Genomic DNA, 15339 nt, shown 5'->3' on the forward strand with positions numbered 1-15339 from the left:
ACTAAGTAAATCGTAGAGACAGAAAGGAAGCAGCGATGTACACTGCTAGGTTGTAAACAAATGAATTTTCTTTAAGACCTTACAGAGGCATTCCCATACTCACAGCCTGATACACTACAGACACGTTTCCTGTTTCAGAAGGGCACATCCTTTATGTCGAGCTCATTTAAGCCTGTGTATGACACGTTTTTCTTGGTTATACTACATGTACAATTAAGGAAAACTAAATTTGCTTTATTTTAACATTTTATGGCTAATTTGTCCAGTTTGACCACATTTTCTGGTCGTGGTTTGCTTCTGCAGCAAGTAAGAAAGATTTCTGCTATATTCTATGATCATTTCTTTCTCTACTGGTGATAAGAAACATCCCAGTGTTTCCTTCTTTCACTACAACAGACCTTGTGCAGCCTGGTCTGAAAAGCACCATCAGGGGTCACAGGGATGGAAATCTTGCTAGCTTTCAAAAAATTTTCAGACTGTGGTGGTGTTAAATTGTTCTCACAGATAAGAATTTAAATGAATAGTTGATAAACAACAGCCAACTCCATGCTCGTGCCCTAAACATCCATCCCTGAGTGATAAACAGGCAAAAGATGAAGCGCCTCTTTTACCAGTTAGCTGTGTCGTTAGGTGGTCCTTACTGTATGTTGTTGTGGATCAAGTTGGGTCAGAACCACGTCAGTGTAGGGATGGGTGTCAACTGGGGTCTCAGCCTCACATTACGGGATGCCCTTTAGTATGAAGGAAGACCATAAGAAAATAAAAACAAACATCAGTCTTTCTGTCCAAGACATGATGCAACGTGTCATGCTACGGTTTAAGAAAGGGTGACCATAAGGAAAATTGTATACCTATGACAAAAAAAAATCTATTCCATATCTATATACTTTTTTAAAATTATTTCAAATATATATTTATATATATAATATATGTATATAATTGGTAGAAATTAGTAAACTATTGGTGGATTAAATTTTAAGATTTCTCTCTGCCTTCTATACTAAAAAACAAAAACAGGCGCAGATTAATTTATTACATTTCCTCTTTGCAATATTGTCTTTTCTTCTGAAAGCTATATTTAAATACATGTATATCACATTATATAATACCTCTATATAATATTCCCTTTGGAAAACCAAAAAATTGATTATGAAAAAAGCCACGAGTGTTGGTTAAACATTCTCCAAATATAATAGATAGCACAGTCTGGGTACCAAGGCGGAGAGGTTTTCTCCCGCAGGTACAGAGAAGACACACATTGTCAGAGCTGTGTCAGCACTATGTCCATAGTCCTATGTTCGTCATTGTTGATTTCTGTATAAATACTTTGAAAGGCAACTGAGCTTTCTGTTTGGAACAAAGATTCTTCCTCCTCCTTTACTCAAACTGCAAAAGGTTATTAGAGGCCTAACAGATGGAGGGATAGAGGTAGAGAGGAGAGGAAGGAACAGTGAGAGAGAAAGTGTGAGTGTTACTAGGGAAACAACTGAAGCTTACACAAATCAAATATTTTAATTGGAGCTCATGCGATTCTCCTCTGCAAAGAAAGACCACAGCCCATTTTAAGGTCTGATCTAATTGGCTGCAGGCAAGGAGGTGGGCAGACACTAAGGGCCAAGTCGAGGGGGACACATGTGTTGACTCCCCCTCTTCAGTGCAGTGCCAAGTGCAGGGTATTAACAGGAACAGGAAGTGTCGCTAATGTACACAGGTAAACATTTGTGATGCAGAACATAAAAGCAGCCAGAGTAAAAGAGGAGTGGCCCCTATCTTTTCTCTTTCATCAACTCTCTATCTTGCCCGTTCTATCTTCGTCTTTCTCTGTTGCAGTGTCTCAGGGCAGGGGTCAGCTCTCTAGCAGCATTTTCAGTGCTCGTTCAATGTTCATGCGGTGTCCGACTCGTGTCACTCCCAGCTCAGCAAAGTCCTCCTTGGTTAAAGCTGGGAGGTGAGAGCCTTCAATCTCATGTTCCTGAAACCCTGCTCTGTGCTCCCCCAGATGTATGCTCTCGAGCCAGTCTCCCACGTCATATTTATTCCAGAGGTGGAGGGGTTTCTGATGGAAGGGCCTGAGGGCTAAAAGTGGTGACCCCAGTCCGGGGGAATGGGAAGGTGATGTGGACGGGGAGCGCGAGCGGGAACGGGCACTGGAGCTCCTCATTACAAAGCGCACCTCTTTAGGCTCTTGGGGTAGGCTGAGGCTAGAGGATTTGAGGATGGTTTGTGGCGGTGTTGTCGGTGAGGTTGGTAGGCCGAAGCTAGAGAATCGTCCAAGAGGATCGCCCCGATCAGGTGAGCCTGATCCTGGGCTTTGGGTACGTCGGGCGACAGGGTAACGGCTGCCAGGGCGAATGGTGAATGTGGTGCCGTAACTTCTCTGAGAAATGGTGTGGAGCTCGCCTAAGCTGCTGAAAAGTCTGGTGGAGACAGAGAGAGAAAAACGGCTTCAGGAATGTTAGCAAAGGAAATGAAGGTGAACAAAGTAAAAGTAATGAAGAAGAAAAAGAGCTCAAGCGTAGGGTTATAAGTATTCACCGTTGTAAGTTTTTCTAAAGTTTAAGTTAGTGTAGGCTTGAGGTTAATGACTGATAGACAGACCAAGTTAGTCTCACATCACAGCAACATCACAGCAGCAAGCTGCACTCATTGTCTGGACTATCTGAGATTATTTATAGTTTGGGATAAATACCTATGTACCATAAGACTTGGCATCACTATTTCAAGTAAAACATTAACTGTGCAAAGTAGCATTTGATAATAATATGTCAACATTTTCACAGGTCCATCTGACCATTAATGAAAGTATTTTTCCAATTCAATCAAAATCTACTTCCTGTCATGGCATACAATATACTTTCCTATAGTGATCACTGTGACCCACAAACAGCAAAAAGCTTAGAACTAGAGTATCAAATACAATTGTTGTTTTACATTGAAACGAGCACTGACTTCATATTTACAGTACCCCCCCCCCTCCACACACACACACACACACACACTGTCAAGAAATATTAAGTAAAGAGCAGTACATTTGCTTTGTTAAATTATGTTTATGAGATATAGTGTAGAAATAAAACACTATATGTGGCCTTCAACATCTGTTGAAGGCCACGTGAAGATACAAAAAGCTGCATCTTTTCCCAGAATCCTGCTCTGAAGTACAGCTAACACTTAATTAAATGCAGTACGCAAGTATGCAAGACGGACGTTTTTGGGAATCTCAGTGACCAACACACCTAATCTTACCATCTGCAGCATGAAGTGGAAGAATTTAGGAATTATTGCCAGATTGTGTTCGTATGCCGTAACAACAGCTATTCCAGTATCTTCTACAAGTACAATAAATGCTGGTTTATCTTCATTTTCACTTAACCCTCTTTTGAAAAACAATAACATACATTTGTGAAACAGTTTAAATGTGGCAAATTAGTATACTACTGATCTAATGGAGGAAAAGATGGTCAGAAAGCAGAAGAGGGATGGATTAGATGGATTTTGTCTGGCTTGGTGCAAGCAGGGAGAAGCAGAAAGAAGAGGTCTAAATGTGATAAGAGATGATGCAATGGTGTCGGTTTTATTCATGCATGTTAAGTGAGGGTCTTTTGTACAGGTGTGCAACATGTTTTCCCTCTACTGCATGTGTTTAGAAACTTTGGTGTGGACTAAAGAGTGTTTTGAAACAAAGGTAGCCAGGCAGCGCATGGCTGGAAAAATGACCAGACTACAGTGAGCAGACGGATATGAGATGAGCTCCATGCGCACTTACACAGTCGTCCTGCCCTCCTGGGCCCACAGTCACTTCTAGACCAATCAGATCAGAGCAGCAGGGCGGAGCATGCAAGGTGAGCAGAGAGAGAGCAATGGGAGAGAATGTTAGCATCACTCCATGAGACGCAGCCTGCCAACCAGAACTATTGTCTGCTTCAGCTCTGAACTCTGCTGTCTTTGACATGAGTTGTGTGTGTGTCAAGGTGTGTGCACCTGACTGTATGAGTGTTGCTGTGTCCATGAATTTGAATATGAGGGTGTTATTGATGTATAAGCATGACAAAGACAGCAGAGTAGGCTTCCGCACTGGAAGGTCTGACCAGTGGGCTACATGAGAGAGAAATGAGCACACTATTCACATATCAAACACTGCACAAACAAAAGAAAAACAAACAAACAAATACAACGCAGGCACATGTCCCTTGACTTTTGTGGTTGATTTACATGTATATCAGTTGTATCTGAGGAATGGGTGTTTTCTAATCAAGGCACAAAAAAAATATTATTATAATAATAATATTATCAAATATATATATATATATATATATATATATATATATATATATATATATATATATATATATATATATATATATATTCTATGTTGTTTTAATGTGGTTTAAAAACCTACAGTGTCCAATAAGCAAGACAGTCAGGGACCATGGCCATCCTCAACACAATCACTGAAAAACAAAACAAATGATGTTATGCAAATTACATAAAATGAAAGAACAAATAACCAAAAAGCACAGATGAGCTAAAATGATAACCACATATTTCTAAACCACCTAACGCTATGATACACTGCATGGGAACGAGGTGTATACAGAGACAAAGAGACAAAATACAGCAGCATGTGGTTTTTGAAGGGTTTGGTATGTGACACAGCGTGGATGTGGTAGGGAATGGAGTACCATTACAGCTAAGGGATCTAAAGAGGGGATCAGGAAAAACAAACAGAGAGAGAAAGAGCAAGAGAGAGAGAGAAATAATGGTGTGTATGATAATTTTTGTCACAGCCGAGGTCTATCAACTGTAATTTGGTGGGTATGAATTTGAATGCATAATCTTAGGAGATGATGATCCCAATCACGAGTGAGTGTTACATGATATGCTGTGTTTGATATCATGGTCACCTGTTCCTTTCACGGATCACGATGTTGTTGAGGTACTGACCAATGATTGATGGCTGAATTTGGCTCAATGTCACATGGTGACTTTATATTTAATTGTATGGTAACCCAGGCATTGCATTGTCCTAAGTAAAAGGGATAAATGAGCTCTTCAACAAAAAGTATTGCCGTACACTACTGGTGGAGGGACGGGACTGTAAACTGTTTTTAGAATGCAGAATAGTCTATGCTGACACACTGTTTTCATTTAAAAAGCAAGAAGCAACAAGTACAACAAGTAGAGGACAAGAGTAACACAATTCTGCCACGCTCCAATGTTAGTCAGAATGACCACTAGCCCCGTGAGGTCAAATCACTGTCAATATCTCCAAGCACAAATGAGAGCTTGTGTAGAACTCGCACGGAAAACTCAAAAACAGCCGCGCACGCAAACGACCTTCGCGAGCGTTTTTTACATCAGTCAGCTCAGAATATCTCTGCAAAATTAAAGCCTGCAAGGAGAAAACCATGCTGTGAGCACGATGAGTGTCCCCTGGTGCACGACTTCTATCACTGCTCTTCTGCGCCCAAAGCTTTTATCTCATTTGTGCTCGCGGATATTGACAGTGATTCGACCCCATACAGCCCTTCTACTGATCAATTCTCGCAAGACTTTTCCTTTCTTTGATGGCCATGTAATTAATTTAGTTGACAGCTAGACGGAAACACAAAAAGCACTGTAGTTTCAGTCGTGTGGAGTTGGTGAGCTCCTCCTGCCGATGTTAATATGACAAGGACTGCAAAAGAGTTACTGCTTACATCTTATAAATCTTAGAATGTTTCCTCATATCTTTTAGCTCCTCATAATCAGCAGTGGAATATAGTGAACATGAAAGCATAATGTTTCACCCTCCCTATTCATATGAACAGAAATGAGGATAAGAGAAGAAGAAAAGCGAGGAGCAAGGCTTTAAAAAACATCACCTTCATACTCCGAAGCTCTTTGAAAGCTACATTCTGAGATCTCGATTGATACATGTGAATAAAGCACTCTTCTGAACACACCATTAGAATTAACATCAATTAGTGTCACTTTTATGGTAGAGTAAAACTGCAATGGACAACCAACAATCGACAGCATTTGTTCTTACAACCAAATCCTGAGTGGATCAAACCAGAAGACATTTATTTGACAGTGGCACCTCAGAATTCTTGACAGGGTCCAGATGTCTGTTAGTCGCATTATTAACATGGCTGTTAATGACGAGATCATGAGGGGATGGTTTTAATGACACACCATTATAGTTCAGTCATGTTCAAATACTTCTGAAATGACATCCTAACATCTTTGAGGTTATCACTGATAATATGGTCGGATGGGGGCGGCGATAAGAAGGAACGTTTCCTGTCTTATCAAAGTTATATCAGGGATGGCTGCAATGAAATGTGGATCTAATGATGTATTGTGTATGATGTGAACAAGGACAAAAGTTGGAAAGGTGGCTACTAACAGGGTCAAAGGTTAGAACCCAACAGAGTGTGTGTGAGATGAGGAGAGGCTTTTAGGTGTGCATGCCTCCAAGCCCTGCTACCTTGTTTGCACCAACAGATAATATTCTACTACTATTACCACACACACACATATGGAAAGGAACAATTTAGACCCAAGACCAGAATCATACATTCTAGTACTACACTATATCTCTAAAACCAATTATGTGTATTTAAACACAGTACTATAGCCACATATTTTATATTCTTTTTAAAATAAATGTTATTACAAAAGACTCTTTAAGAGAATAAATCAGGTGATACAAACAAGGTAACATATATTTAAAATTAAATACATGAAACAAAATGTATTTAAAGGTTGTTATCTTTCAATGGGATTAGTTGAAAGGCTTGTTCGGAAAATTATATTTAAAAAAAGCTTAAGTTTACCCTAGGGGCTATAACCTTAAGGTTTACTCTCTTCGGTGTCCTGACATCTGCAGAAATATAAAGGACTTCGTTGTAGCTTCAGGTATGGTGTGAAAACAAGAAACCCACAGATAATAGACAAAACAGCATTGTGTTTCAGATGCTTCAGATAACCCGATAGTCGCTGTGTGAGAACCACGTTTGTGTTTTCCACTTCTATGCTTTCAGTTTGCTTTTTACTTACTGATGTTGCAACTTACTGTATGACCCCTAGAAAGGTACAGGACAAATATACAATGTTGGTACGCTAACATTGTCAGTGAAACTAATGCCAGCAATGCTGGTGACCTCTGATCTCATTACCGCTTACCACAGTGGACTGGCTTAAATATGGATTAATGTGCACGTTTTAAAATGTGAGTAAAATCAAATCATGCACAGATATAAAACTTGAGGCTGCCCTCTTTGACTCAGCCTCAAGCTGAAATGTTATCAGATGCAAGACTAAAAAAGACTCAACATTTTCATCCATAAAATATGTTTGCTTTTAAAAAAGAGTTACATTTTGGTAAACAAGAGAAAATGTGTGACATTTATTATGTGATCATGTAATTTGTGCTGGCGACTGGACTTTAGATTGCTAACTCTCTCTGTCACCATCTGAGTAAAAGAAAACAACTTGAAATCATTACTTTTAATAAAACCATTTGTTCTGGCACTCAGAGTTTAAAGCAGTGTTGCAGTAAATGTTACTAGCTTTTCTCTTACCTGGCACCTGCCACAGGTGACTTCCTTCCAGGGTCAAATGATGCTCCCATTGGTTCCTCTCCTAGTGACCTAGTGTCTTTATTTAGCTGCTGCAGTCGTGAACTGAGCTCCCCCATAACAGATGGTTTTGCTGCCTCATCTAAACCCAGCCCCAGTCCCAGTCCACCAAGATTGCCCAAACTCCCAATACCTAGCCCCACCCCTGGTCCACGAGTCTCCACTGGGTCCCCCCACAGCTTGGACCTCCGCTGGAAGAGGTAGCGTGGCTTGGAAGGGACTAGTCCAGTCATTGAGGCTGAACCACCTGCAGGCAGCCCAGCTCCTCCGGCTGCAGCAGCAGCCAGAGCAGCAGCCTGTTGTTGTGATAGCAGCTCGCTGTCAGAGCTCTGCTTCAGCAGAGGGTCCCTGAAGGTGACAGGGCCTTTACTGCCTCCTATTTGGGACTTGAGTCGGGGCTTAGGAGGCACTGGCGGCTTGTCGAGCACAAAAGTCTGCCCGTCGGCATAGGAGGTGTGCGTGGTGTGTGTGTCGGCAGGCTCGCCGCTTTCTGAGGACAATGTGGATATGCTGGAGACGGTGGAGACCGTGCTGGTGGTCTCGAGATGGTGGTCTCGGTCACTGGAGCTACGCGTGTCAGCCTCCTCCATGCCTGAGTCAACCGCAGAGCCAGACTCGCCCACCGGCGGGGGCTCTAGAGGGTCAGAGGGCTTCCCTGAGACAACTGCTGCACTGGGTAGAGGTGCCGGTTGGGGTGGCTGAGGCTGGGTGGGTGTCAAAGTTGGGGTTGTTGGGGTAGAGGAAGTTTTGCGTGTTGGTGTTGTTGGGGTGGTGGGAGAGCAGGCCGGTTTACTTGGGGACACTGGGGTCCCCTGTGCCTGTGCCAACAGCCCGTTAGCAAACTCATCTGGTGGTGGAACAACTCCAATCTTACGTAGATCCTCCCTTGTTTCCTCATCACTGGAGGACAACATTGCAGGGGGCAGGGTCACTGTGTACGGATCCACATCCTCCTCAGAGCTTCCCTGAGCCAGGCCTTTATCTTGAGCTGGACTGGCAGGACGCTGAGTTTGAGGCTGGGCCTGGAGCTGGGCCTGGGAGACCATAGGACTGGGAGATTTAGCCCGTGGACTTGGAGATTTGTTGGGCTCCATAGATGTTGGGTCAGGTGTCTGCTCTAGTTCTGAAACCACCCCAACACCCTGGCCATTACTGGTAGCATGGACTATGATAAGCCCTGCTGTTTTCTGCTGCGACGTATCCATAATACTAATCAACATACTTTTTTTATCCTCTAGTCTCTTCTCTTCCTTCCTCTCCTCTACTCTGGCCTCCATCTCCTTCCTGAATGATAAAGGTGATGGTGATGCCGCCCACTGTGGTTTTGTGGTCTGGGGAACTAAAATAGATGCCGGGGAGGATCCAACTCCATAACCCGCTGCCTTGGCGCTGATAGGCGAAAAAAGGGGAGTTGTGGGTGCCCCTTCACCATGTGGAGACTCTTTGGTCTGAGGGTCAATAAATACTGCCCGCTCCTGTTTAGTCCTAGGCTCTGGGCTGCCAGTTGGGGACTGGCTCTGGGAGGTCAGTGCTCTCTCCCTTGCGGCCAGCGCAAGAGCCAGTGGAGAGTTGGGGTCCAGGGGCTTTCCTGTGAGCGGATGGATAAAAGTGGTCCCGCTAGGGGAGGGGCTCAGAGCCAAGGCTGGGGGAGGCAGATGTCCCAGCTCTCTGGTGAGCATTCGTTCATCGATGGAGTGAGACTGAGTCAGAGAGGGGGAGTCAGAGCTGGTGGTAGACGCCCCCTCCATGGTCCCAACAGAAAGGAAGACAGTGGATTTCCTTCGTTCTTCTAGGCGACGCTCACGGTCTTTCACTGCTCCAGCTATTGCAGCGGCGAAGGGGCCCTTACCCTGAAACATCATCTCTCCCTGGGCACGAATACGCTCTCGCTCAGCCATCAGCTGCTGCTGGTAGTAGTCTGCACGGCTGGTGTGTGTGTGTCCATGGGTATATGGGTGTCGTCCTGAGGGTGAGCTCTCTCTGGAGTGGGCAGCAGCTAAGGCCAAACTAGCTTTTTCTTGTGCATCTTCCACCTGCAAAAAGACCAAAACAAAATATGTTAAAGTTAGTAGGTCTTTGATTCCAAAGTAAAGAAAAACCAAACAGAAGACCATCCCCGACATGTAACCTACCTGTAGTTGTTTAACCAAGGGACTTTTCTTCCTCTGGGGCTTGGTGGGTGTGTACAGTCCAATACTAAATTGTCCCACATTGGCATAAGGGTTGTCAATAACCCGACCCTTCCTTTTGATTCGCTCAGGTGGAGTAGCAGCAGAAGGACGGGGAATTTCTGTAGGTTCTACAGGTAGATGTGAAGAGTCCTGGAGGATGATCATGGAGCGGGCTTTCTTCTGTCTCTCTATGTGTGTGGCCTGCCGCTGAGCGGCCTCGTAAGGCAGGTCCAAGGAGGAGGGCTTGAAGCTGGAGCGTCCCCCGGGCTCATGGCCCTGACTCTGGGTCCTAGATGGGGGAGGAGGGGGACAGAAGGCTGGTGGAGGACCAGTGTCTAGGTAGTAGGGGGGAGGAGGAGGTGCTGTTTGTGGTGGTGGAGGGATGGGATGGGGCTGTGAGTGCTCCCGGAGAGTGTCTGTCATAGAGGAACTGCGGGGAAATCTGTGCTCGCCTGCAAGGGCAGACAGCCGATCCTCCTCAGTGGCACCTGATGACGGAGGGAAGAGCACAGATCTTCTGGTGACAGGGAGTAAGCTCATGAAATTGGACCATTTTATACCAGCCTAGCAGGTCCACAGCTGCGTCCTGAAAAATATACTGCAATGCATCTATCTGTAAATCTGTTAACTCACATAAAATATTAAATTACATTTTTTATTTATATGAACAATTAATTGAACATTAAAGAGTGTATTTGAGAACAAGGAAAAGATGTTTAATAAAACAGAGTATTAATAATGTATGCGTATATATACACTTTTGAAATAGGGTCTGTACTGAATAACTGTTTCTGAAAATAAGCTCCCTACATGCTATTCTTTGTGGGTGCAATAATGTAATTTTACAAAAAAGAATGAAGCCTCTTATATTCTCTACATGTCAATATATTTCCTATAAGCATACTGCACATAAGATACACTATCATTCACCTTATTTGAATATGTACAGGATGGGTGATTGTTTTACCAAAAGACTTGGTCCTGGACATCCCCTTTGGTAGTGGTATGTGACCTCTCTCAATGCCTGGGTGAAGGCCTCCATGAAGAGTCATCCCTTGTCTCTCAAACAGTGACTGCAGCACAACAAAACAGAGAATTTACTGTGTTAAGAAACACAGTTTGAATTAAAAAAACAAATCTCATTACTTCATCTTTCCATGAGCAACTATATTTGTGCAGTGTATAAATGAGACTTCCGACACTGTATACAAAATACCAACAACAAAGTGGCACAAAGCATTTCGTGTGTACCTGTGTGCAGTGTTGCATAGCACCGTGTGTTATTCATCATGTTGAGTTTGTATGTTTGCCAACGTAGTATATGCTGTCTGCCAGTGTGCTGTGTGTAGGTGCACTCACACTGATCTCTGCTGGTGTTATTCTCCTGCTGGTAGGCCTTTGTTTGACAGTAGCTGCTCTGTAATCTGGCTCTGAGGGCTGAGAACGCAAGATAGACTCCTGGGATGCCAACATCTCATCTAGTCTCTCTGTTGAGAAGGAAATGAGCCAGAACTAAATACTGTTAGACTGTGTCATCATTTCTGGCATTGCTAACACAGTAGGGATTAAACATTGTGATTAAAAATGCATCACCAAAATGTATCTCTCCACTAAAATGTAAGCCAATGCTCCATGGTATTGTACAACATCTCAATACAAGTTCACTGTGTTTCCTGGATGACCACTAGGGAGTGAGCACTACGCATGGAAAGGGACAGAGAGACAAAGGGTGGAGAAAGAGACTCCATATATTTCAAGTGTTCTGCTCTTCGGCTCTAAATCCACACTGCTTAAATTAATGCAGCAGTGATAAATTATCTTTATGATGTTCAAAGAGGTGTCAATTTGACTCTAAAACTCACCTCCTCTTCTCCTCCGAGCAGAAGCTTGGTGGGAAAAAGATAGTGTCAGCAAAAGAGGGGAAATGACGAGAACAAGACAACAGAAGAATTGACTACTCTAAAAGTTAGGAGACACACCAAGTTTTGCATGCCAGCTATCTGGCACTCACCCAGTTCTTCCAGCTCAGCGGTCATGGACTTAGAGCGCAGTGTCAGGGTGGTGCTGGGAGCTCTCTTGGGTGGTGGGGGCGCTGTGGAAAAAAGGCATGGTGTTGAAGATGAAGTTGAGGGGCATGAAGATCCTTTGGATTTGCGGCTCAGTGCCCTCCTGGCGTCCCCCAAACGGCCAGCCCATCCTGTCTTCACTGCTTTGATCTGGTCAAATTCAGATGAACTGGCCGGCCCGCACTTAGCCAGGACCTTGTTCAGGCTACGGCTGGAGCCCGACTTCTTCATGTTTTGCTCTCTGTTGGTCCAACAGCGAGTCAATTTTTCAGTCTGTCTCCAAGACTTTCAGTTTTCTAGTCTTTGTGCTGAAAGAATTTGCCTCTGTTGAAGAGCCCACAGGAGGTAAATGTACAGCTCAGTCCAGTCTGTAACATCCCTAGCTTTCTGAATTCTCCCATTACACACGCAACAATAGAATTTGTCTGCCACCATACGCAGAATGAGTGTGGCAAGGAGAGGGAGAAAGTTGTCCATCTTACTTTTAATATGCTGCCTGTCTGGCTTACACACACATGCATATCCTCCCACATGCGGGACCACATGCAGATACACAGAGAAAACTCCCTGAGGGAGGACATGATGACATGTGGGCTTACAGACGAAGAGATGAAAGTAAATTCAACAGCTAAAGAAAATGATGCGGTGCAGGCTTTATACCCCAAAGCCCATCGGAGCCTCCCTATCCTACTACACACACAAGGCAACTGTTCTGTTATCTTCTCACTCAAAGCGGTAAAACACATCTAACATAGATCAGCTCCAATTGCAAACGATAGAGTTACAGATTTAAAGAAAATACTTTAAATCAGGTTACATTAAACACTGTAATCAACCAAATGAAAAATAAGGCGGTCAGGTATTTTAAGCATGTTAAGTCTGCAGTAACAACGTAATGCCATGCAGTCGGACACAGATTATGAAGCCACATACAGCAGCAGTCTCTACATGCTACAACAAACCCAAGTTGCTAATCAATCAGCTCACTCCATCCAAGACCGACCAGCTGGCACTCAATGCACTACTGTAGAGCGATAGATCTCTAAATCCCACGGGAGCCCCAGCGCCTTACTAAAGCCTAACTATCCTGCTGCCATCGGCAGCTGCAGATCTAGTGTACGAACGCCATCCTGGGTACAGTCCAAATCAAACATCTTCTTTTCCTCACCAGTCTGCACATTCTGGTACAGTAGCAGGGAGCACAGGAGATGGAGGAGGACGGAGAAAGAGAGAGTAACAGAGTCAGAGGGAGAGAGAGATGCTTTTGCTGTAATGTAATGCTTAATTCAAACATGCAGTGTAGTCACCATGGCAACGGTGGCAGTAGTGAGGACTCGCATGGTGCAGTGAATATGTGTTTGCCTGCAAGTCTCTGTGTGTGAGTGCATGTCAGAGCATGCGTCTGTGTATTTCTGCAAAGGAGCAGTACAATATGCAGAGTAATCCCAGTGCGGCAGGACCGGGAGTTCAACACAGTTTAGGATGTAAAAAACGAAGACATTTAGGAGAAGTTTGAAACAGGAGTGAAGAATACCGCACCATCTTGTGTTAAGCTGTTTGCACCGTCTGAATCCATCTGTCCGTCTTTTCTTTGATTTAAATAAAGGAATCTTACCAGCCATTGTCTTTTGAGTCTACCTCACGCGTTCTAAACTTGCCAAACATCTGTGGTCTCAGCAGCTGACAAACAAGCAGGGATAAGCAAAGACAATGACTTGGGAAGTTAAAGGCACTCCAAATAACATTTTTGGTAGAACACATCAACCACAAATGCCTTAATATAAGTAAAAAAATAAATGATGTTGAAAGAATAGACATTTTGCTTTAGCACTGACAGGTAGATGAGAAGACTAATACTTCTATCCTTTACTTTAGCATCCAAAGACTGGAAACAAGGGGAAACAGCAAGGCTGGTTCTGTCCGAAGATAACACAATCTACTTACCGGCACCTCTAAAGCTCATTAATTAACACATTCTTGTTTGTTTAATTTCTTTATCAGAACCAATAACTGAGAGTGGAGACCCAGAGTTTCCGCTGGTTGGCTGGCAACTTCTCAGAACCAAGAGATAGTCTGGCACATAATCCCTCATAACATGTTGTGCTTTGCTAAACTAACTAGATGCTAGCTGTGGCTTCATATTAGACAGACCAAAAGGAGAGTGGCAGTTATTGTCTCTTCTAAGAATGCTTTCCAAAATGTAAAACTTTAATCTTTAATACATTATGACAACTGAGGGAACTCAAACCACAGAGGAAGACCGTGGCATGCAGTTCAAAGCTCCAAAAAGTTACTCTGGCTCTGCAGTGAAGATGCTTTTAAGAGACAGGCATAAGGATTATAAAAGTCAGGCATAAGGATTATAAAAGATATAAAGACAACAGGTGTGTGAAAGAGAGAGAGGAGATGACGATTAAGAGATACCATAAGGCACTAGCATAATTTAGTTTATACAATGAAACTAGGTCAAACCTATTTTCCAGTCTCTGTATGTCAATAATCTCAAAGGACACACGCACACGCACACGCACTCCTGAGGTCATAGTGCCAGAACTGTGTGGGAGCTGTGCAATGGTGAGCTTTGGTTGACAAGGAAACCACATGAATTTACAGCAGGGAAACGTGGTATAAATCACCATGACTACAGAAAACACACATCTTCCAAGTCCTCTATATATGAAACCAACTTACATGTCTCCATTACAATTATATAATTCATGATCAAATAACTGAGACATCCTATGAGAAGATACGTGTGAAGCTAAAATCCCTTCCAAGCACCAAATAAACCTTAAGAAAGACATTACTATATAGTTAGTTACATTTTTGTTTATATGCTTAATAATAGTTAAAAAAAAGCCTATATGTGAAAACGCATTTCACATAATATTGTGGCATGCCCTTTTGTGACTTCTAAGATTTGAAGTTACATTATCGATATAACATTTACCACAGTTGAAATGTAATATTGAATTTAACAGAGATGATCTTATCCTTTGGTCTTTACCTTTCTTGCGAACAACTTCCTCAGACTCAGGTTTGCGTGTCACAGACACCACCTTCATCAGCAGCCTGTTTCCCCCCTGCCGGATCAAGGACACCACCTGCTTATGGCCCACCTTTACTACATTTACCCCGTTTACCTAAGACAACACACGCACAAAGACAAAATGAGATATGTCGACATAAGTGCAACCATTTTACAATTCTGCAAACAATTACCAAATGATGTTACATTCAAGTGGAACACTTCACAAATTGTCTATTATTTTTCAAGCAGGATCTAATTCATTAAATAATGCTTTGCAGGTGTATACCTCCAGCAACAAGTCAAGTTGTAGTTTACATTCATGTCTGTCCAAAATGTAAGCACTTCATATTTGATCTTATTACACATTTGTATACAATTGTCATAATTAGAATGATTTTTGTGAGATTACAGTGACCTTTGTGAGATCAAATTGTCTGGATGGAGGA

General features: G+C 43.0%; 1 protein-coding gene across 1 annotated transcript in view; it reads right to left on the minus strand.

Annotated features, from left to right (window-relative positions):
• Positions 1-1846: 1846 nt before the first annotated feature.
• Positions 1847-15339, minus strand: part of shank3a (SH3 and multiple ankyrin repeat domains 3a) — a 135329-nt gene continuing 121836 nt past the window's right edge. Inside the window, exons 17-24 of the mRNA XM_034535207.1 lie at positions 14870-15005; positions 11808-11888; positions 11659-11682; positions 11156-11283; positions 10764-10869; positions 9758-10284; positions 7569-9658; positions 1847-2417 (exon numbers count right to left, since the gene is read on the minus strand). Coding sequence (XP_034391098.1) covers positions 1847-2417; positions 7569-9658; positions 9758-10284; positions 10764-10869; positions 11156-11283; positions 11659-11682; positions 11808-11888; positions 14870-15005 — 3663 coding nt within the window. The remainder of the gene's footprint in view (positions 2418-7568; positions 9659-9757; positions 10285-10763; positions 10870-11155; positions 11284-11658; positions 11683-11807; positions 11889-14869; positions 15006-15339) is intronic.

This window comes from Cyclopterus lumpus, chromosome 6, assembly GCF_009769545.1.
Source record: "Cyclopterus lumpus isolate fCycLum1 chromosome 6, fCycLum1.pri, whole genome shotgun sequence".
In the NCBI taxonomy this organism is placed as follows: Eukaryota; Metazoa; Chordata; class Actinopteri; order Perciformes; family Cyclopteridae; genus Cyclopterus; species Cyclopterus lumpus.